We start from the raw sequence: 25,207 nt of genomic DNA on the forward strand, positions 1-25,207 counted from the left end.
CCCTCTCTCTCTCCCTCCCCCCTACTCTCCCTACTCCCCCTCTCTCTCTCCTTCCCCCCTACTCCCCCTCTCTCTCCCCCCCAGGCCGGGAGGAGGGTGAGGGCGGACCGCTGCTGTGTTCAACGCTGGCTCCTCCCCCTTCTCTGCTGCGTCGTCCTGCTGTCCCTCGCCGCGTCCGTCCTTCTGACCACGGCCGTCCCCGCCCTCCCCTTCCCGCCGGCCCCCGGGGCCCGCCGTCCCTCCCGGGCCCTGAGCTCCGCCGCGGCGGGGGCGGCCCCCGGGTTGAGCCTTAGGGCCGGAGGTCCCCCCCTGCTTCCCCTCCGTCTCCCCACGCTACCCAACCTCCACAGTGGCTCCTGGAGGAGACGCCCGGCTGGGGGGCAGGGGACCCCCGGGCCCCCAGCCAGAGAGGCGGGCAACAGGGGCGGACATGGGAGGGCGGGCGCAACCGAAGACGCCCACGGGGCCGAAGGGAGAGGAGGAGGAGGAGGAGGAGGGGGAGGAGGAGGAGGAGGAGGGGGAGGAGGAGGAGGAGGAGGCCGGAGGCAGAACGAAAACAGCAGCAGAGGGATTGCTTTCAAAAGGAAGGAGAGGTCAGGCGTCGGCCAGCGCCCCGCGAATCGCCTCCGTTCCCCCCTTCCACGGTTTACAGTCAACAACAGAGCGCCGAGGGGTAGAATTAAGCCCGCTCGCCACGCCACTGTGGTTGAGCCTCTCCCCAGAACACACAATCATACTGCAGAGGGCCGGACCGCAGGCCTTCTCCCGCCGCTAGAAAATACCCCAGTGAGGCACCGAAAACAGGGAGACAGACGGGCAGACGATCAGGCGAACCTCCCAGCTAAAATTAGCCAGTCTGCACTCCACCGGGTGGGAACACAGGGAAAGACCCGTGCAGAACCGCGATTGGACAAGGGCAGGCATCCGATCAAAACGTCTCCGGAGCGTGACAATGGTTCAGAGAAAATGAAAGGCGCAACAAAGCACTTGGGGGAATCTGACAGAGTTTGTAAGGAGCAGCAAGCCGTGAAAAGGCCCGGCAGGGTTCTCAAAGAACAGCGTCACATGTCAAAAGAGCCCAAACACGAGGCAGCGGTGAGGAACGAAGGAAAGGCAGTGTGTCACGACAGCCGGCGGCAGGATTTCCCTGACGGTGACCTAAGAAAGATCCGCAGACGCCCGGACACCCCGTGGCTCGGCGACGATGACCTCGAGAAGATGGAGCTCCTTGCCTCTGGAGAGGTGGTCAGCAAAGCCCGGGTCCCCGCCCACGGGCAGGTCCTCCAAGCAGCCCTGGACCCCAGCAGCTTCCAGAAGCAGAACGGTGCAAAGGTAAAGGTGTTGTTTGTTGGAATGTATTCCCCTTTTTTCTCGTGAAAGGCGGCTGCGGAGTCTTGGCTGTCGAATTTGAATTCTTGTTCATGTTGAGAGTTGAACGGGCGAGTGTCTTGTTAGTGGTCGCCCTCTGGCCTCCAGGGCGCGACTGCAGTGTGAATTATCTCTGGTTTCATAATGGGTTACTCTGTCGATTGGAAAAACTTGGAGACCGTCCACAAGCTCTGCTGAACACAGTGTACGTCTCTAGATGTACGGATCGAAATCAGAGTCATAAATCATTCGCGATGCAATTTAATTAAATAGAGTAGAAGTATTACGATCTATGGATCCAATTTAATCAAGTCTATCAAGACATTAACGGGTCAGCGTTTGGTTCCCACTATCCATCGGTGATGTTGTTAATGCCTGTTGATCCTATTACTCATCAATCAGGTCCTATTTCGTCTCTCTCATTAGACATCCAGCCGAGAACTCAATAAGCGCCAGACTACCCAGCATGCACTGCCGCGGCGGGTAGCTCCAGAGAACCACAGCGAGCGCTGCCGTCGGGGGAGCTGTTCCCTGCTGAAGCGCCCCGACGACTGGTACGAGGTGCTGGCCTTCCACCTGGACCGCGTCCTGGGACTGAACAGGGCCCTGCCCGCCGTGCTCAGGACCTTCCCACAAAGCGACGTGTTACCCTACAGGTACACCGACGGCGCCCCTAGGCCCGTGGTCTGGTGGGACCCCAACATCCAGCACCTGGACGACCGGGACAACGACCAGAACTCGGTGCCCCTCAGCTGGCTGCAGTACCAAGAGCTGCTCAGAGTGCATTGTGGGAAGGGGGCGGAGCTGACCTCTGCCCCTTGCGTGGGGGTGAACCACTCGGAGTGGGGGAGGCTGGCCCTCTTTGACTTCCTGCTCCAGGTAAGAGCATGAGGGAGGAGAAGGAATGACGGCCCTCTTCAGACTCTTAAGAGGAAATGAATGTTTTATCCCCCCCCCCCCCCATCTGGCTCCATTCAGCTCGCAGACAATCGTTTAATTATGGTCAGCAGCAGGTTATGAAAAGGATTCCCATTCCTGGGCAGGGTGGCCGCGGCGCTGGGAGTATTCACGAGAGAGAGAGCGAGGTCTGTTAGAGAGAGAAAGTGTGCAGAGCAGCGGTGAGGAAGATGAAGGGGAGATGAAGGCTCTCCAGGGATTTAAGTCCTCCGCCAGAAGGCGCAACATATGTGACTTCAAAGGGAGGACCCCCCCCCCCCCCGAACCCCCCTCCCTCCCACCACCTCCCTCCCGCCGACCTCCACACTCCGACGAGGAGCAACTCTCTGCCGAGTCTTGGCTCGGGTCTCATTCCCAGTCAGGAGGCATCGCGGACAAGGCAGCGTTCAGAGGCGTTTCGCTAGAGACATCTCGGACGGTTCGTCAATCCCAGCGCTCCACAGGTCCGTGACCCGGCAAAGCGCTTCATTCAGAGGTCAGAGCGATCCGACAGCAGCCCGCTCCGTCAGTCTTTGATGCGGAGCTACCGGCGGCCTCGCGTCGTCGCCGCTAACGGTGCAAGGAAACGAGGGCAGACACGTGGTAGTGACACAGAGCCTGGAGCCCGAGCCCCAGCAGAACAAAGAGCTCCATTTTGTTTTCGTTCTTTGTTTAATTTGTGTTTATAGTTCCTTCTTTAATGAGAGAGTAGCCGATGAAGAGCCCGTTATATAAACCTGAGATTTAGCTTGTGGGTTGTGAGACCTTACAGACAGACGTACATCCTCTCAGACAGGCAGACAGACATACAGGCGGACAGACAGACACATGGAGAGACAGCCAGACAGATGTGGAGAGACAAGCAGACTTGCGAACTGAACGGCAGGCACAGACAGGCAGACAGACAGCCTGACGGACGGATGGACAGAGAGACAGGCAGACAGATGGAAACTTAGACAGACAGACAGACAAACGGAGACACAGAGAGAGAGACAGACCGAGAGACAGACAGACAGACAGACGACCGGAGAGACAGACGGAGAGATGGGCAGACAGATAGACAGACAGAGAGAGAGACAGATAGATAGACAGACAGAGAGAGAGAGAGACAGATAGACGGACAGAGAGAGACAGGCAGACAGACAGAGAGACAGGATATCTGAACCGATAACACAGAGATAGTGACTCACTCCCTCCAGTCAAACGAAAGCCTACAAGGACGTATGCCCAGACACATCGGTATCAGAGGAACCCTGAACGCTATTGTATAACAGACCGGCTGCCAGCCTGAATCACAAACTTATTCATCTGGCCTCATCTGGCCTCCAGGTTGAAAACCGCGTCTAAAGCGACGTGCGTCACCGTGGCGGTCCTCTAAAGAGTGCTCCGTTCATCACACCTGATTGGACGCCCTTGGTGAGGACGGATCAGCGCTCCTGTCACTCAGGATCCGGGGAGCAATTATAAATCAGATATGCAATCTCTGGCTGATGAGTCTGCAGGTATGGAGGTTACTGCAGTGCGGCCGCCGCCGCGTCAGGGCGGGGTCGTCCTAATCACCACGCATAATGAGTTTGTGTGTGTGTGTGTGTGTGTGTGTGTGTACGAGTGAAGTGCACTGTGTGTTTGTGTGTGTGTGCATGTGAGTGTGTGTTCAAGTGTTCTTGTGTTTGTGTGTGTGTGTGTGTGTCTAGTGTGATTGCCGATGTGAGTGAACTTGTTAAATCTCAATCATTAGCCACGGTTCTTTTGAAATGGGGTTGTGTGGGTGTGTGTGTTTGTGTGTGTGTGTGTGTGTGTGTGTGTTTTAATAAGTCTGACTCAGTTATGAGGTGTCACATGATAACGAGTCTCAACAGTTTATTCATTCACTCAGCGTCGGCTCCTCTAAACTCGAGCGAACCACAAACAACAAAAAGAGGGACGAGATGAAAAAAAAAGCAATCATCATCAGACCAAAAAATAAACACAAATAAGAACACAGCCTCCTTGGTGATTGCGTATTAAAAACACTCTCCGCCCACCCAGTCGTGTGATCCCGTCCTGTCAGCACACAAAAGCATCGCGGCGTCTCCCTGTTCATTTCACGCGACCTTTCAGCCGTTTTGTTCTGCTTTGTTCTGTCCCGTCTCCCCACGTCTCCCCCCCCCCCCCCCCCCAAACCCCCGATGCGCTGAGATTGAATGTGTATCTAACACCCATCTCGGCTGTGCGGTGGGCGGGTGGGTGGGTGGGGCGTATGAATAATCCATGAAGCAGCCCGTTCCTGTTAGAGCTGCCAGCGGTCGCTGGCTGTAACAGGGCCAAGCACTAATAGCATGCTATTGATCCACTCAGAGCTGATGATGGGGCTGTGAACACTTGTTCCCCCCCCCACACACACCAACACACCACCCCCGCCCGCCCCCCCCCTCCCATGACGCCAGCCCTCCACCCCAACGCCCCCCTGGTACTGTCCAATACCCAGCGCGGGCGTGAAGGACACTCCCATGCGCAATTAGGATTCTCACGTACACACACTCGTACGCACACGCGCTCGTGCCCACGCACTCACCCGCACACTTGCCCACGCACTCACACACACATGCAACAGCAATGCACACACACACCAACACAGGAACATGCATACCCGTGCCCTCACACACACCGACACACACCCATCCCCGCACACTTGCACATACACAGGGTAAAACACATGCAAACACAACCATGCAAAAGACATGCACGCACACAGACACACCAACACACACCCACACCAAGGGCTCTGTAACAATGTCGTTTGCTACATGCCAATTAAGTGGCTTTGATTGGCCTCCTCCAGATCAAGGATGCAAGGGGGTGATGTTGAAACCGGTTTAGTATTCAAGTCAATTCAATTCATTGTTTTGGCTTGGCTGAGCACAAGGCTCTTTCACAGCCAAGCCCTGATACGAGGACAGAAATACAGGATGTAGAAAAAACAAAACATCAGTAATTACATTAAATAAAATCGGAGAAACCAGAGGTTGAGTATGGTTATATAGAGCATGAGGCGTCACTTGCTGCCATGCAGCAGACCTCCCTGAGTGTGTGGTGGTGATGGCCGGTTGAACCTGTGCACGTTGATTGGTGGGGCTGAACAGGTGTGCAGCCACGCCCAGCGCCAGAGGCCGATCAGTCTGACTCGGGCCGGCTGAGGGTGTTTGAACCAGCCATCATCCACACAACCTCCACCAGCTCAACATCACTGGATCAGGCTTTGCGGCCATTACCGCAAACTGCTGCGGCAATGTGGGAGGCGAATTTACGAGTCCTACTGTTGCCATCTAATTCTGATTGGTCCGTCACCCCTATCTTTGATTCTACTGTCTATGGATTCAACTACTGCGCTTTTACTGGCTTGATATTAGCTGCTAGGGTTAGGGTTAGGGGTTAGGGGTTAGGGTTGGGGTTAGGGTCAGGGGTTAGGGTCAGGGTTATGGTTAGGGGTTAAGGTTAGGGGTTAGGGTCAGGGTTAGGGTTAGGGTTAGGGTTAGGGGTTAAGGTTAGGGGTTAGGGGTTAGGGGTTAGGGTTAGGGGTTAGAGCTCTTTTGTGACGCTCTCGAATGCTCACAGCGAGGGTACCTTAGAGTTTGAAAGCGTCCAGTTGAGTTGCATGCAACCCGGCCAATCACAGACAGAGTAGGGCGGGTCTTGGCGTGGCCATAGTAGGATTCGTAAACACGCATGTGGGAGGGTCACTTCACGGCTGGTTGGTGTGACGTCTTGTATAGAACCTAAACCACTCCTTCATGGCGGCGTTGTTCCGCTCTGGAAAGGACAACAGGGCAGCAATCAGTCTCTCTTCCATCTTCGCAGTTGGTCGGTAAACAGCGGAACGCTACAATGCTAACGTTACGTGCTAAACAAGGTTCTTCTTCCCGTGTGTGTCTTTCGGTCTGGTCGGCTTACGTGATTGGCCACCGCAGCGTGACTCAGGGGTTGGTTTCCCGAAAAGTTGATTCTGTCTTCTTTTCATAACCGCATGCTGCCCCTACCACCGCAGCTTACACAAACTACGCATTCAAATGAGTGGTTGAAGTGGCATTTAAGCCTTAACTTCTCCGGTGTTAATGAGCCCAAAATGATTAGATGAACAGGAATAAGTTAGCTCGTGCAGGCTGGGGGCAGAGAACCGCCTGTTGGGAACCACAGGGGGTGTCAGGATGGGCCAATACAGCTCGACTAGGGGAGAGGAACTCAATGAGACATGTTTGCATTTCAAGAAACACGCTGCTGTTCTTGCTTTTCAACAGTTCCAGGGACTCCTCATCAGAGAGATTGATATTGCTTGTGATAAAAAACTAACCTTGCTATCAATGAATAAGTCAATCAATAGCTGCTCTCTGGCATGTGATGTCATATAAGTGATTCCTTTTAACAGCATCGGCTGTCGGAATAGGATAATCATCAAACATTTCTAAAATGTAGGCTAATTAATGTTTGTATTGAAAAAATGTGTATTCAGGGATAAGCTAGAGTGGCTAAATCCTCAGACGATACCGCCTTCGTAAATCCAAACAAAACAAAAAATATTTAAAATATAATAACAGTAAATCCGTTCAAAAACAAAGGCAAATGAAACGTATTGGATCTCAGTGGCTTTCCCATCTGTAAAGGTCTGATTATGGTTCCACGTCGACGCAACGCGGACCTGTTACGTCCTTGCGGACCCTCCTTGCGTCCGCCGCAAGGGCCTGACGTGCGCCTCCCAGAAATTGTAACCTTGCGTCGAGGCGACGCAGCAGCGAGGGCTGTGTTTGGTCCGCCCCCTAAAACCTGACGCAGAACCAAAACAGGTTCACGCCTGCGTCAAAGCGTCTGCGCGGCCATTGCGTTGCGTCGATGTGGGACCATAATCAGCCCTCATCTCAGTGTTGGGATCACAGAGGGCTCTGAACTCTGCCTCGGTTCAGAGGTCCCAGCACCGCGGTACGTAGGCTGAGCATGGCGACAGGGCGAGAAGTCCTCTTCTCCGAGTGCCACAGAGACGTGAGGAAAAACAAGTCCTCCATCAGCACTCACCTCTCTCACAGGCGCATGTCACCGCCACACAATCACACCCTCAGAGTCACATGCGCCGTGCACTAACACATACCTGTGTGTGTCCTTGTGTGTGTGTGCCTGTCGATGTACACGCACATACAGACGCACACATGCAGACGCGCACACACTGCACATACACACACCCACACAGACGCACACGCACGCACACACACAAATCAACCAAAGGAGTTTGGACCTGAGATCACACATCTCAGTGTGAACCCTCTCAGTGACTCAATGTGTGTTTCCCTCACTTTAGAAGTTTAGATGTTAGCCACATCGTGTTTTAACCCCAGAAGCCAAACATGCATAAAAAGGAGAATAAACACCTTTTTACTCATCACCTCCATTTTGAGAAGAGCTTCTCCCGAGCGTCTTCCCATTTGAGGGTTCATGAGCTGTTTCGCTCCGGCACGATCTAACGAAGAAGCTTCACTGCGCCCTTGGTGCATTCGGTTGCCATGGGGATGCCACAGTGACGCGGCGTTCTGTCCCTGTGGCCCCAGGTGAACGACAGGCTTGACCGCTGCTGCTGTGGCTTCAGGCCGGATCCGGAGGAGTCCTGCGTGGAGAACCTCCTGCACGCCAAGTGTCACAACGACAGAGAGCTGGCGCTGGTGCACATCCTGGTAAAAGGAACCGCCCGTGCTGATGGCAATTAGTTAGGTTCTTTAATTAGTTGGGTTCTCGTAATGTCCCCAAGGGGATAATTGTTTTCACACAGTCAAGTCTAGCTCGTTTCAGGTCGGCATACATTTAAAAAAAAGACACAAACACAGTGTAGCAGCACTGTGTAGCACACAGATAACAAATAAACTATTTTCCCCACATAAACAACAGAAAAACATGTAGACAGGAATTAACGTGACGTGGACAATACACAGTGATGAAATATCTACATATTCCTGTTCAGTGCTACGATGGCTGAGGGGACAAAACTTCTTTTAAAATTGGGCTTTTCTCCAGTATAGCGCCCTATATCTGCGGCCAGACGGGAGTGGCAAAGCTAGCTAACATGGAGCACATTAGGGTGGGGGGGGAGGGTTTCGTAGGCCTCTGAGTGGGCCCCCTGTGAAGCCCTTTGAGAGGGTAACTGTGGGTAAGGGGTGGAAGAACACGACGTACTTAACATTATTACTAAATAAATAAACATATAATACCTCACCATGCAGTGGTGTACAAAAAAACGGAAGAGGCATTTGTATATTGTCGATTTGGAAAATGCCGTTTGAAATGTTTTATTTGAAGAATGTGCAGTAAAGGTACAATTTTGTACTAATATGAATGTAATGATACGTTTGCGATCATTATAATTAGATGGCATATCTGGAAATATGTGGCGATAAATATGTTGTGGTTCTAAAAGTACTATTCTCCGATGACGAATTATACCTACAGAGACCCTTAAAAAATTGTAGGCATGACAGTTTATTCACTAAGTCAAAAAAATGTTTTAGCATTTCAATCCCGTAATTAGGGGTTTAGGTTGCTGTCGGTTTGGCAATACGATTCAGTCATCTTGCTCTCAGTTCTCAGTTTGACTAGTATTTTGTTTTGACATATCTTTTCACCCATCCTTTAGGTGAGGAAGACGGATCCTTCCAGAATGGTGTTCATAGACAACGCAGGAAGACCCCACCAGCCCGCAGACAACCTTAACTTCCGGCTGGTTGAAGGTATAGATGAGTAAGTACACACACATGGCCGCCATATCTGTGGTTTTACTGCAGCCTCACTACTTGTCGCTAACAAAAACAACAACACCAGCAGCTTGTTTTGGGTGCGCAGCCATCATTTACGGGAACACATGAAATGGAAGGTTTGTTTTTTTCTTCTTTTTCACACTCTGTAAACAGGCTCTATATTACACTTACTGCAATCTTGTTAGGATTTTGTCACATGCCCGGGCTGATTAGACCAGAGTTCTTTCAATTAGTGGTCGCTCCGTGTGCTGAGTGCACTCCCGGAATTCCCCCGTTGACTGAGACATTCCATTAAAAAGTCGGAATACAATTCATTGTGGGGAATCAGGACGGATGGAAGACCTACATACTCAAACAACAGATAAGGAACAGGACACCAAATGTTCTTCCATTTCCCCCAAATGGACTGGACGGAAGATAAAACGGACCACAGGAATGATGATGATTGGAGCGCAGCTGCAGTAACATAAGCTTCACTGGCATGGGCTCAGGCCTGGCCACGCATTGGGAAAAAGACCAATGGATTTTCTCTTGTAAATAGCGTCCCTGTGAATTTCTTTTACACTTTAGGGGTTGGTAAGGGTCGTAAGGAATCGCCCATCAAATATGTTGTGCGGTAGAATAAGCAAGAGTCCTTTACGGGCTGTAAAAGCCATTTCTCACTGGATATTGTGCATCAATAAAGTAGACAGATCGCCCATCTTCAAATAACTTATGATCAAAGTAAACAGATGAGGAACAGATGAAGATGAGGAACAAATGAATACTTGATGAAAAAAAGTATCTCTAAAACGAAAAAAACATTTCTGTTAATCGCTAAAAATGCTGCAACTGGTTTACAGATGCGACTGAGTTTGGAGACCGGATTCTCTAAACCCTACTCCCGCTGTTCCTTAGGTTCCCGGAACAGGCGGCGTCGCTGCTCCGGTCCGGCTGTCTGGAAGGCCGGCTCCTGCGGTCCCTCTACTCGGACCGGGAGTTCTGGGAGGGCCAAGGCGGGGCCCCCGGGCTCCGGCCCCTGGTCCGCACCTTGGAGCAGAGGGGGCGGATCCTCCTGCAGCACATCAGGGACCAGAGGCTCCGCCTCAACAGGGACCTGTGACCAACCCCCACCACCTAAGCCCCGCCCCCATACACTGTAGAACTTTTCACAGCAAAATTACAGTCAAGTACTGGCAGCAGTTTCGCCAGTAAGCTACTGTTTATTTACAGTAGTTTACAGTAGTACTGTATACTATAAATACAGTAGTTTTACTGTAATATAACAGTGGCATTCTGCGTGTTGCTGTAATCTCATTACAGCCATGCATGCCCACTGTAATATTACAGTAATTCACTGGTATCATTTCGCCATTACATTACTGTAAATTGGCATCAAAGTGTCACAGTGTATCCACCCGTCCCTGGCTGCCTTGCCCTAGCATTACCTAGCCTGACCCTAAACCAAGATGGTGCCATGCCGGAAGAAAGTGCCTCGAAAAAAGGGAAGAAAACACATGCCGCAGACGTTAAGTTGACACTCTACGCCGTTACACTTTTTTGGGGGGATTTTTTAAGCAAAAGAAAGGACGTGGAGTAAAGAAAGTGGTCAACGACTGAAGTTAAAACGCTGCAGACAAAAATACAAGGGATGTGAGCTAGGGTGATGCGCTTTTTTCTAAAGCAGTTGAATAAGAACTCTCTCTTGAGCACGTTCGTTAATGACAAAGACAGAAGGGACTGGAATGGGAGTAAAGAAACAAGGGACTTTTTAAGGGAACGCCTGTTTGTTTTACGGTCACTGTCTGAAAGACTCATGAGCAAGGGGCTCCACCTTAAAAAGATCCTTCAGGTCAAGTCTTTTTAATTTAGGCATTATTGTATATGTAGATATATATATATATATATATATATATATATATATATATATATATATATAAAATAGTTCGATGCTCTCCCTTTCTGCAGTGCAGAACCGTACCCTGTACAAAAGAAAACATTTAATTTGCTAGTCCAAAACTAACAAGTAGAGATTCTCTATAAATGATTATATTTATGAGCAGCCAGTCTGTTTGTAAGCTTTCTCTTTGCTTAGCTGCATTAGTCCCTTATTGTGGCCAATTCTAAAAGCACTCACTATTGCTCGACCTATCCGAGCAAAGTAAAATGTGTTTTCCGGGGGCCGAGTTCATTGGTTTCCGATGGCCATTAGACGAATGGGATTGCTTTTCTGAAACTGTGTTTCATGTAAATTGATATAATGCTGAGGGATGGGCACATGAACACAACGTCTTTGGTAGCAGGGGAATCTTTCGATAACAGACTGAAAAAAGGGCTAACCGCAGCTTGTTAACAACTGGGTCATCACTCTTGTTTTTCCCATGCATTTCTCTTTCCAGGGAATGCTGCCAAACGGCACAACACAGAACAGTACATTACTGGATCCATTTTACAATTAAAAACTATTTCTCCAGCGGTTTAGGGCGTAATACGGGCCGTTTGGTTCTCTTCCATTACCACCCTCTCTCTCTCCTTTAACACTCTTAAATCATTTACACAGGCCTTCACACTTTCTGTGCTGAATATTTTTCCAAAAGAGCTTGCAGCAGATTGGACAATTGATTTGAATGCCGGTTTCTCACAAGATAAGCTTTTTTTTGTGCATTTTAATCGAAGGATTAAAACATGTCTGTCAGTGAATAGTCTCTGGACCAAATCCTGAAAGCCTAAACGCGTATGTGTGTGTGTGTGTGTGTGTGTGTGTGTGTGTGTGTGTGTGTGTGTGTGTGTGTGTGTGTGTGTGTGTGTGTGTGTGTGTGTGTGTGTGCGCGTGAGCGTGTGCGTGTGTGTGTGACGAAAAGTGAATTGACTATGGATTTCTTGAAATGCTTTTTCTCTGCCGCTCTCGTCTTGCTTTTCATTATTGAAATGCACCAACTCATTTCAAACTGGAGGAAGACAGAATACGGACCGAGAGAGCAAGTTTGCCTGCTGCTGCCTAGGCTTTTTTTTTCCATCTGAATTCCGACAGACAGTTTGTCAGCAACGATTAATTAGACGGGCTGGTGTAGTGTAAGCAATGACGTTATCGTCTCGATGCCGTTTTCGATGCATTAAATACCAGGAGTTAGTTATGCTGCCGGGATTAGCGACATTTCAATTGGTGATTGTTTTTCGTCATGGAATAAACGTCTCAGATTCAAAATGGATCAAATCGTGACTCTTTAATTCCTACTTGATCTTACCCGGGTTTAATGGCTCGCTCTTTGCAATTGTCAAACGTTCTCAAGAGCTTCTTTTCACACATTTTGTCTGCCTCTGATTTCCGTACTGTCTAATTATACCCCATAGCAGCCTCAGACAATGCCTTGTTGTTTTTTACTATATATTGGTGTGATTCCACTGAAAAAATCGCTCACTTTCTGTGCTTTAAAATGTCATTATTGTCTGCAAAAGATTGCAGTGCTTGCAACACTAGCTTTCAGAGTATTGCACTATAGTAACCTTGCACAGTAACATTCTGTGTTAGAGTTAACATGAATGTTATCACCCAAGAATATACACTATATAATACAATATACAACATACCAAGGGCTGTGAAGAGTCACTTAACTGTAACTATAACTTAAAAACTTAAGTATCTGACTGTTCCACTCTAGTTAACCTATCGTCTTTGCACTGCGAACTCAGTTAGTTCATATCTGCTGTATGTGTATGTGTATGTGTGTGTGTGTGTGCGTGTGTGTGGTTGTGTGTGCGATGTGTGTGGGTATATGCGTGTGTATGCATGCGTTGTCTGCGTGTGTGTGTGTGTGTGTGTGTGTGTGTGTGTGTGTGTGTGTGTATGCGCGCGCGTGCATGCAGGTGCGAGGCCAAAACAACAGGAATAGAAGAGATAACAATAGATAATGGATAGCAGGATCATGGTGGGAATTATGCACACAGCAAGGGTTGTTTGGTGAGGAACAGAGAGGACAAAGAGAACTGTTCGCTTTCCTCATACAACATGAGGCTGTACATGTGCCTATAGCCACATACAGACAAAAAGAGGTACATTTGTATATATTCCATTCATGCAGAATTGCATGTTTAAACTCTACTTAATTACAGTTAACAAACACAAAACTTTTAAACAGCCTTTTTGGTCAGAAACCACCCCAATGATGCATTTCCTTTGTTGCTTTAGCTCAGGTTTAGCAGATGATGGAATGATATATACATAACATGGGTGTATATATACCATGTAATCACATGGATAATATATCAGTCCATCGTCAGGGATTTAAATGTAATAACAAGGTAGTGATGATGACAGCAACGTGATTACAGGTATTAGGAAAGCAATCCCTGCAGCCATGTCTTTGAAGGCCATGCACTATGAGCTATCTCCAGAGTAGAGGCTTATCACCCTGATGGTAAAGAGATGGCACCATTTAGATAAGTCTCGGATAGAAGTTGTCCAATGAATGTATTTCTGAAACAATCGTTGCTATCAATGCATTACTATTACCATTCATTTGTTTAATCCTAGGATTTACTCAGATATTGTGACAGGTTTAAAGCAGCTTAAGTGAACAACCAACGTTTGTCTGCTTGCTTCAAATCTGATAATTTGATAATGTCAGAGAGCAGATGGCCATGGTTCTTGCTATCGTACTCTGAACTCTAGAAAGGGACGCAGGGTTTTCCACTTGACAGTGTTTGTTGTTGTACCTCAGATTCTAATTTACCAACTGCCCAATCCCAACGGTTAACAGTTAACGGTTACCTGCCTCCAATCTCAGTTTATCTCTAATACACAAACTGCCTCATTACCAATGAGCAATCACTGCTATTGTTACTCGACAGCATGTCCTCCACAAACAATTCCAATGCAACATGGCGATTAGTCATGGAGTGGTTTTTACAATGTGTGGAAGGTGAAGCCGTTTAACAGTGTCCAGAGACCACCCACCATGGCTACCAGGGTCATACTTGGTAAAAAGAAATGGACATTTCCGTACCCAGTCCCAGTTTCTACACCCAGTCCCAGCAACGATAAAGACTTAAATTATTGCTCTGTGACAGTGTGCTCCATTTCTGTGAAAGCTGCACTTCGCCACGACAGATTCACAAGTTTTGCTCATTTAATCCTGAACATATTCCCTTTCGCTGATAGCAAACATGTCTCAGCCGGCTTGAAACAAACTGATTCGCTTAATCCTGTCTCCTCAAACCGATTACGGCTCCACTCATTGGCTGCACTCAATCATTCCCCCCCCCCAACACCCCCGCTGGTGATTACTGCACAGCCACAACCCTTGAGCAATTAAAACGGTATTGATACACTCTCTAGTCAAGGCTAATCAACAAGTAATTATGTTGTCATGGTAGAGAGCCAGAGAGGGGGAGAGGGAAGGGGTAAAGATTGTTCCAGAAGGTTAAGCCTGCCTGCTTTCCACCCTGATAACCACAAACAGGCAGTTGATGGTCGGTCTCACATTAATCAGTGCCTCATGGCTTTGGTGTGTCCATTCTTCTTGGCCAAATCACATAAACCTCGCTCTAAATAAATCATTTTTTTTTCCAATGTACCATACCTAATCCATTTGGGCTCATCCTTGTGACTCCTCCTTACGATTCTAACGAAAAAAAAAAAAAGTGAGGTCATGTTTCTGAAGGGTTAATGAGTCCTGATTAATTCCGTTTGTCTGATCCAGGAAAGAGTTTCCACCACCGACCATCGGTTTTGTTCCCGACTCTGTCTAACACCTTCTCGTCACTAGCTCACTTGGCAATCCTAGGGGGGGTAAACTTGCTCTTCGCTCTCTCTGCACCGGCCTGTTTTGGTGGCCCAGTATGAGTAGGGCAGGGCAGTCTCATTCATCTCTGCCTTTACGGCTTGTGCTCCAAATAAAAGTCTTTGCCAAGCCTCTTCTGGGCTCTTGCAGCCTCTACCTGTCTCCCAGCGCCTCCGGTGCCAAATCTCCTTAGACATTGTCACAGGGCTGCCCTCCTGCCAACACTGACGCTCATTGACAGCTCTTGAGCACTCCTCTACCATCAGCTCACTTCAGCCTCCCCGACAGGCTTGCCCTGAGCCAAAGAAACACAGCCCTGAAGCTCGGGATTCAGCACACACTTCACAGATTCAAAGACTGCTCGCTGAAATTGCCGCCAAACATTTTTTTCTGACAGTTCTTAGTTGTTTCCAGTCCTGGAACTTGAAGGACTTCTGCGTGCAGAACTCCTTGTCCCGTCATCTGCCAGGTGTCCTTCTGTCATTCTTGGATTTTACCCCAAGACCAATGTGCCCAGGATGAGCTGGGCCAACAGACAGGATATGGAGACAACGTTCTGCCATCTTAGCACCTGATGGTGGTTACTCTCCTGTTTCCCTGGTGAGCCCTCCCTCTTAGTTTAGTGTTCCTCCACCCATCTCTTTATGGCACCATTTTGTTCTTCCATTTGGCCGTCGGCGGTGTCCGTCTGTCTGTTCCCTAAGTGTTTTCATAGAGCTTTTAGTCCGCCTCATTTCATCTGCCCGTTTTGTTCTCGTAAAAAAGGTATTAGGGTTGAAATTGCCTTCTTTTTTTACGACCAACACTTATTTGTAAATTCAAGGTTAAAAACCTGCAGCGTAACAGGGCAGAGAAGTGTGCCGACGGTGTGAAGCATACAAATTGCGGCTGATTTGTAATTTTCCACCAACCGATGCAACCCCACAACCCCACAACCCCTCCCTCAACCGCCCCCATCAACAGCGTTTTCTCGCTCTCTCTTCATAATTCCATTCGCGGCAACCTTTACTCCTGTAGGAAAAGAAAAAAGATATTACACCACAGTCACTGTGCTTACGGGACGATTAGGACAGTCAATGTTTAGACCTGCAGTTGGATTAATTTACACAGTGCTACAAATATTGACAGCAGTGGAAGAATATAAGGGCTCTGTGTTTAGTGGAAACTATGTAATATTGGGCCCAGATGAAAACTATCTTTCTCTCTCTTTGTTTATACCCCTCACAGTGGAAAGTATTACTGTAGTTGGCTGTGATGGAGTTGCCAATTTGGAACAAGTCAACTGCACTGGGATGAGAGAAAGCCTCACAATAGGCGTTGTCTTCTCTCTGTCTTCAGCAATGCTTTATCATTAGACTCCCAACTGATTTACGCCCCAGTGTGTGCCCTGAAAATCATCCTCCGCATTAAAGCCAAGAACGTCACTTTATTAGTAAGTATTTAGGCAAAGTTAAGACTCATGAAGGCCAATCTGGCTTGCTGAAAATTCACTTTGTAATTAAAGATAAATGTCTGGCTGTACATTTTGACCAGATTGAATGTTAAGTATAGACAATATTTTACGGCATAACGACTTGATGGCAGGTCTGGCCTGTCCACACTGATTGTCATGGTAATGAGTGTACTGGGACCTGGCACTGTGTTTACATGGTTTACATCATAGCCAACTGGCCGGGACAATTTGAGGTTTCTGGGTTTGTGGAGATGCTGTCATACTATAAACCATTCTCCAGCGTTTGTTTACCAAATCCCAATTGACAAAGCAAGATATAATTGGCAACTTATACAACAAAAATGCATATTTTGTTGGACATGGAACAAGGGAGAAATGTTGCAACTGTGTTGGACTATTTTGTAAAAGTTGGGATTGTCAGGCCTGAGAAAATATCTGATATGTATTAATTATAAATCTTAACAAAGTCTGATAACCTATACAATATTGTTGTATAGGTTGGATAGCTATATAGATAGATAGCTAGATAGATAGATAGATAGCTAGATAGATAGATAGATAGATAGATAGATGGATGGATGGATGGATGGATGGATGGATGGATGGATGGATGGATGGATGGATGGATGGATGGATGGATGGATGGATGGATGGATGGATGGATGGATGGATGGATGGATGGATAGATAGATAGATAGATAGATAGATAGATAGATAGATAGATAGATAGATAGATAGATAGATAGATAGATAGATAGATAGATAGATAGATAGATAGAAAGACACATAGATATAGATAGAAAGATAGAGTTATAGAGACAAACAGACAGGTGGACAACCAGCCAGACGGACTGGCCAAAACCATCCAGAACACCACATGTAGCTCGGTAACATCATGCCAGCGAGTCGGTGTGTGAGAGTTCACCGTTTTCCCTGACCACTGCCCCTCGCTCACTGTTGGCGGTTGTTCTTTGCATGACCTTCTGCTTTCATCTCAATACGTATATATTGTATATATAAATATATATATATATATATTCTGGAGATTTTAAATTGCTTTGACAGGCATTGCGGCCTCCCTTCCTTTAAACAAAAATTGAACATGACCTCCAGGGATATCCCTTCCCATCCTCCCTCTTAGGTAGGAGTAGTATTACAGTGTGATTGTGTGTGTGCGTGCGTGCGTGTGATGTGTGTGCCCACGGTAATGCTACACCCACTCATGCGTTATTTATGCTGATACTCGCGGCTGTTGGCCTGCCTCAGCGTGCTCCGGCGAGAGACAGAACTGAAACAGAGAAAGAGACGCCCGGAGAGAGGAGTCGACCGGGTGGCGTGCGATTGATGGAACGCATAAGGATGAGGGAAGGCGAACAGGAAGAGGTGAATAAAGAGAGGCGGGTATTGGGTGTTTGACTTTGAGAAACCAACACACCTGGAGTCGGGCGAATGGTGAGTGGCAGCGCAGAGCAATTTGTTATGACAAAAAAAATAAGACAGGGGGAATACTAATACAACACGGGAGCACATCGGAAAACAGCCTATGCTTGACACACTTGGAAAAATATTACATACGGCAGATCCGAAACACACAACAAATCCTTTACAGTAATGAAGGTAAAAACTGGTATTTTGATAGTTGAACTGATGTTTTCTAGCATGTCGGGTGTATCAGGTCAACTATGACCAAGGAAGACAAACCAATTCTACAGCAAGTGAATCTGGTGTATCCTCTATCCATTTATAGAAAGGATTTCTTAGAATCTACAATCCAAGGGATGAATTCGAAACCGACTCAGAAGTAGAGTTTGTTTTTCGACGATATTATGACCAAAAATAACATTTGTCCAAAAATAACATTCCTCTCTGCCTCCTTGTGAGTGAAAACAAATGGTTGGATTATTAATGGCTTGGCCTTGCAGGAAGTTAGCTCATTCTCGTGGCGTAAACATACAATAACTGAACTGCAATCATGCAGATCCAAAGATTAAACAGCAAATCTTTGGAGCATGGATCCGCTTGCCCTGAAGAGAACACACAAATCCAAGCTCGGCTCGACTCGGGTCAAAAGCAATCCGCAGTGACAGAACACAGGCCGCAGATGTGGTAGGCGAAACTCTGCCACAGAATGGCTGTCCATCATGTTTGAGTCCTGCAGAAAGACATGAAACACCGAAAGCAATCCTGTATCACGCCCGGGTGACCATTTTGTTTCTTTCCTCCTTCCAGCTTTGTGTCTCTGAGCACACAACACTGTTTCAAGCTCGGATAAGCACATCAGAGCCCCTTCTCTTTGTCTATGTCTACCTCTGGAGGAACACTGAGGTCGGCGAGAGTACAGCAGCGCACGCACACGCCAAAGAGGACTTAAAGGAGACCCCGAGCCCCACACCCCTTGTTCATTGGTTGGCGTGAGATGACTCTGTCTCTAGGTTAAACACATGCTAATGCATGCATCACTTCTTAATGGCTGATTGGGTCGACCGGTCCCTTGTTGATCAGGCATCAGTGAGACTGGATTCGCTTATTGAAACGGAATTGAAGCGGTGTTTTCCGTAGAGCCCGGGGAGGAGGGGGGGTGTTGTTTCTCCGAGTGGTGCTGTGTGGAGGTGGCTAGGGTCTGGCTGGGGGGGCGGGGGGGGGGGGCTTGGAAAGGGCGTGGCTCTCGGGACCTGAATGAAAGACAGACGAGTAAGTGGCAGGTGTTGGCAATGTACTAATCACCTGTCTTCGCTTTAAAACCCTGAGGAGAGAGGAGGAAGGAGGGAGCCACCCCGGAGGACTGGGCAACGGCTAAAGGTTTAGTTTGTTTATTCCTTTCCAATTGCAACCGCAATAAACAGCAACTTGTGCCATCTGGAGCGCTTGTCTGTTACACTGCTTGCTGCTGCTGCTGCCTTAGCGATGTTAAACTATTGAGCATTCAAAAACACGTGTCTATCGTGGAGGCTCACCACGGAGGCTGAAGCGGCTCCGTCTCGCGGCTCCTGAAACCTTCAGACGACTGTATTCCTATGCTTCTCCGCAAGGCCCCAATTGTGTTTGGACGAAAGCCTCCAACCAGTCATCCATCAGTCTGGACCGTCGCGGGAGAACAGTCAGGTCACGCAGACGAGGATAAAGTGGACACGCCGCCAACGTCCCGAATGATGGATAAGCTACGGAGACGTCCATATCGGGTCACTTTCATTCCAAACCCCCGCCTCCCTCCCTCCTTCCTCCCCTCCGAGCTCTTGCGCTATCGTACATCGACCCGAAAAAATGAGAGAGGCGTTCCCTGAAGGGGGGACTGCAAGTTTAGCGGGGCTGCAGCACAGCATCGGAAATACATTAGTCAGAGAAGGTCAGTGGGTTTAATCGCGAGCCCGAGGAAACGTGTGCCATCGGAGCGAATCAAAGAGAGGAGGCTTCGCCGCTCTCCTATCATGTTCCAATTAAACTGCGGCGAGGAGAACACTGAGAGAACAGGCTTCTAGGTGATGATGTTCTACTTCTACCCCCCCCCCCCCCCATTCCCTTCCCCCACTGACAGCTTCCCCCTGATATCACTGCCCTCTTGACAGCGACATCCGCCCTTAGTTACAGGCAGTGCCATAACTAGGACGCGCGCGGACACGCTCACTTGATTGAGCACTTTGTTAAAGGCGCACATGAACAACCGCAGGAGGAATGGCGCACTGCCCGTTGCAAGAAAACTGCAAGTGATTACGAGTGTTTTGTAATTCTGGTTCCGCACGCGGCTGGGTTGTGTGAAGGGTGGCGTTGAGAGTTTAACACGCAGCCCTTTTGAGTGAATCATGAATTATTTGAGTTTAGAAATGGGATGAGGAGGACGCTCGTCAAAGCTTGAAACTCGTCGAACTGCAGTTCCTCTATTGTTTTGATCATCTTTCTCTTAATTCTCCCAGGAGCTATACCACATTCCACATCCTATTATCCGAATATATTCAGATCTGAGCAGTCTGAGTTTTCATCACTGAGTCTGTCAAACGATGAAACCATTTAGAAATGTAGTTCAGTCTTTCAGAGGTCGTTGCGGGTCCATGTGGTGATGAAGACGCCCACATTAAGCACTCTCCCTGAAATGCTTTTGATGATCAAATATTATGACAGTTCCTCCTTACAGGGTAATTTAACTCAAATGAATCCAAATCCAAGACCCAGAAAGTGCATACTTCCCGCTGCTCAAATAATAAATATGTAATATTTTATTTGATCATAATATAAGATTCAAGGTTTAACATGGCATGTTAAAAAGAATATCATAAACTGCAATTTAAATAGCAAACTTTCCTCGTAACATGAGTAAGCCTGAGAGTAACTTTTAAGGGGGAACTCTATACCCTTTGAGCTGTATCAAAACTCTGAAGCCACCTTAACCTTTTAACACCGATCAAAGAGGCCCAGGAAAAGATTCTGAGAAGAAGACTGAGGATCTTGATTGCGAGTTCAAAGCCACGACGCATCTGCTCTGTGTGTGTGTGTCTGTGGGCTCATTCATTTGTAATTGTATGTGTGTGTGTGTGTGTGTGTGTGTGTGTGTGTGTGTGTGTGTGTGTGCTTATTCGTTCGTAATTGTATGTGTGTGTGTGTGTGTGTGCGTGTGTGTGTGTGTGAGAGTGATGAGACAGAGGAGTGAAAGAGCTTCAGGAGATAGGAAGATAAAGAAAGTGAGAAAAAAGGATAAGTTGTTGAGACCCAACTTTGACATCAAACACATGAAGATTAATTCCTCACGTCACCTACCGGCAGCAAATTGTTTCTCTGCTGAGCTAAACTCAGAGCTACACTCGGTTGGTAGCTGCTGCTTTTTAGGAGGACAGGGTGTTCAGTTGTGTGTGTTAACTGTTAAACACCCCTTAAATATTTTAGGGTAATGAATCAAGGCCAGACCTAGCCTGACATCACCAGGCCAATTTGCAGATGCGTACGAGTCTGAAAACCTCTCGGTTTCATTTCCAATTTCCAAGGGGAAATATCAACAGGGCTCATACCGAAATGCCTCTGGACGCAATCGGAGGGACCCACAACCGATCGGAACCACGAAACCAGACATCAGCGGCAGCCATCTTGATTGTTTATGAAAACTGCGCTCCCATGGCTCAGTAACTCTTCAGAGTCATCGCATGAACTCGCCCCCTATTAGATAAACGGTTGTGATAGGGCCAGACATGGGCCAGGTTGGCTGGAAGTCTGTCTGAACGGGAGGGGGGGCCAGACGCATGTGCCAGAGCAAATAAAACATGGGCTCGCAGATCGTCTGGTTCACAGGCGAGGCCAGGCCAATCTGCAGAGCGAAACAGAATGTGAACTTGCGAGATGGGGTAAGTATCATCCGAGTCTCCCAGTCAGAATTGGCGATTGGTGATTTATATTTAGATAAACAACTTTACAGTATGAAAATTGTAAAGTTGGATATGAATTCCTTTACTCCCTCCATTCCTGATGCCTTCAAATAACACAAAATAGGATTCCGTTTTAAAAAGGATCACCAAACCATCCACATGGTCACGTAATAAGTCATTGTTGTTTATAATTGTCGGTTGGAACCACATCCTTACTCCATAACAGAACAACAACAGTTTTTCATTTCCCATTTTCTTTCACACATTCTGGTCTGGGAATAGACTTAAAAGGGTTAGTTATTATTGAAAGAAAACAATAAGGGAGAGCTCATTATGTCCTATGATGCACAACTTCAGGGGAAATGCTTTCATTTAATGAAAGCATTTCGTGGAAACCTGTCACCATCTGAACGGAGAGAATTCTGTATTTATTTAAATTTACCTTAAAACAATGTTTAAAGGTGTTTCGTTCATGAATCATTATCTGCCAAACAATAATATTAATGTTGGCCTTGGTCCCAGATATAATAATACTATTACGGAAACTAAACTGAATATCTTACAGCTATGGTTCCAGTCAAAGGTCCAGTTATTGGTTTAATTAACTATCTATGGTCTAATCAAGTTTGTAGCTGAAACGATTTGTTGAGAAAAAGAGTGCAATTATGTCAAACATTGTTTGCCGCCACCGGTGAAGAGGTGAGAAAATGCGTAGGTAATTCCAAATTATCCTTAACCTTAATGATAATGAGCGGAGGCTCCTTGGGGGGCTATTCTAGTTATGGACTCTATGAATATGAATATCATACCCTCCCCGGGATCTGAGCTCATCAAAACGAAGCATGATTGGTCCTTACTCAATGTGTTGGCATGCAAGACGTTTTAGGCCACGGGTTTCTACTCAATTTCATACTCATGGTCCGCACGCACGCACGCATGCACGCACGCACGCACGCACGCACACACACACACACACACACATGCAAACAAACACAAACAGAAACACGCACACACTAACACACACACACACAATCATACACACACACACACACGCAAATGTGCACACAAACATACACACACACACAAACGCACACATGCACACACAACTCCAAATGATGCCTTTGCATCGCTCTCTTCACTGTTGGTTAGGTACCCTGCTGGGGTACTATGTCTGATGAACACACACACACACACACACACACACACACACACACACACACACACACAAACACGCAAACAAACACACACACACACACACACCCACCCACCCATACACACACACACACACACACACACACACACACACAAATACGCAAACAAACACACACACACACACACACACAAACACGCAAACACACACACCCACCAACACACCCACCCATACACACACACACACACACACAAAAACAAACTTGCAAACAAACACACACACACACACACACAATTCCAAATGATGCCTTTGCATCGCTCTCTTCACTGTTGGTTCTGCCAGGCCCCCCCCCTCCCATCCCCAGCAGCCCCTCGATGGGGAGGGAGGGCCAATGTCACTTAGCCGAGCGCCACCCATCTGGGGCTGTCGTGCAGCATCTTGTCCGTGCAATTAAACTGGCAGAAAATTGCTTTGGGGAAAGAGACTTTGAAAGGCTATGAGAGAGAGAGAGAGAGAGAGAGAGAGAGAGGGGAGAGAGAGAGGGAGGGAGAGAGAGAGAGAGAGAGAGGGGAGAGTGGGAGGGAGGGAGAGAGAGAGAGAGAGAGACGGGTAGAGAGGGAGAGGGAGAGAGAGAGAGAGAGAGAGAGAGAGAGAGAAAGACAGGTAGAGAGGGAGAGGGAGAGAGAGAGAGAGAGAGAGAGAGAGACAGGTAGAGAGGGAGAGGGAGAGAAAGACACACACACAAGCAAAGGTAAAGAGGGGATTTGACGTCCTTCATGGTATCTTGGAGCATCTTATGGCCCTGCTTGGTTTTGACTTTGGATAACGCACTCACTTGTCATTTTTATATTCAAGTCTTTTACGGATTCTGTGGGAAACGATTCAACTGTACCCCCCCCCCCCCCCCCCCCCAAAGTTTGCAGAGACGATCACGGATACGGTAATGGCTATCTTGGAAATTGTTGCTTAAGAAAGACGTAAAACACTTGTTTTATTTTGTTCAACTACAGATAACGCTCACATGAACTACTACTACGGACATGCATTCAGCACTCATCACATGGTCTCTTTGAGTTGGTATTCATTTCAAAGTGAAGATAGTTAAATGATAATCCATCCATCATAATAATGGGACCGAATGTCATGTCGGCACGCATCCAGTCATGCAGAGCGGGGCTGCAGGCTAATGTGTCCCTCCGTGCACTGGTTTTCATTTTAACATCAACACACCCCTCGCATCCGAACTCGTGCAAAACTTCTGATGAGATCCAAGTTTCTAATATGTGTGATTTATACAATCCAGTTTGGCTCAGAGAAAATGCAATAATTCGTTGCCTTTGACAATGAGCCCCCCCATCGCCTCTATCGAACAGAGGCGCTCTGACTAATGCATTCAGGTCACCTCACAGAGGGCTCTTTCTTCTATCTTGCAGCGAGAAGGCCACCCCCTTCCCACACACACCAGTCAAACTAACTCCTCCACACCTCTCTAAAATCAGGATAGAAATGTATGATTGGCTGTGATTCATTTTGAATGACTTCAAACCTTCAGGTAACTTTGATTATAACCACCACTTATGCAACCTCCTTGCCTACACCTACTTCTTCAAGAAAATATATTTTTTGACTTTGAATCTCATGCCAATGCTGGGTTGGTCATAATGATTAAACCACTCTGCGCGCAAGATGAAATTATCAAGGCTCTTCCATCACTGCCAAATTCTAAAATCTCATTTTTTCCACAGTTCGGATGACCTAATAGAATATGCAGAATTATGCTTGGGATACAAAGCAACCCATTTCTGACGTCCACCACCACGTAGCGGTTATCAACAGGAGAACCAGTACTAATCATGTCAGTAGGATGGCTCCGTAAGAGGAGATTGCATTGCACTATTCCGGTTTGGAAAAGTACATTCAGGCAAGTCATCCTGGTCTGTGAGGTTCAAGAGAGTGATACATAGTGACAAATCACATCAGACATCGAAACACTAATAGATCTTGAAACAGCAATGGATGATGAATACATACACATGTCTGCACTTAACCTTTTCTGCTGCTGCTTGCTATACGGCCTGCTTTTGTTCAATGTCGTTCTATATGTAAATTTGTCTGCTACGTTTGTCTATATTTATACACAATTTTGTTATGTATATTTGTCGGCATGTGGTTCTCTAGATGTATGTTTGTTTGTATTTGTCATTTCTGATTTTACTGTAATAGTTTCTTCTTTAAACGGCAGGTCCAGGTTGTGCTTCTGCTCTGATGTATTTAGGAAGCATTTTCAATACCTTTGCCGGTGACGGTGACTGATGGAAATTCGCCGCTTGGCTAATTCTTCCATTGTCATCCTACATAATAGTCCATTGTTGTAGAAAATGCTGAATAAAATGATAAGCACTGCATAAAATAAGAAATAGTTTCTTTAT

General features: G+C 47.3%; 1 protein-coding gene across 1 annotated transcript; it reads left to right on the forward strand.

The window, feature by feature from the left end:
- The first annotated feature begins 544 nt into the window (after positions 1–544).
- gask1a (golgi associated kinase 1A) lies at positions 545–12,258 on the forward strand. Its single transcript, XM_079756798.1, has 5 exons — positions 545–1,332; positions 1,795–2,247; positions 7,875–7,997; positions 8,951–9,054; positions 9,969–12,258. Exons 1-5 carry the CDS (start codon positions 967–969, stop codon positions 10,171–10,173), a joined length of 1,251 nt encoding a protein of 416 aa, XP_079612924.1. The 5' UTR covers positions 545–966; the 3' UTR covers positions 10,174–12,258.
- The last annotated feature ends 12,949 nt before the right edge of the window (positions 12,259–25,207 follow it).

This window comes from Pollachius pollachius (genome assembly GCF_949987615.1).
Source record: "Pollachius pollachius genome assembly, chromosome: 1".
NCBI lineage: Eukaryota > Metazoa > Chordata > Actinopteri > Gadiformes > Gadidae > Pollachius > Pollachius pollachius.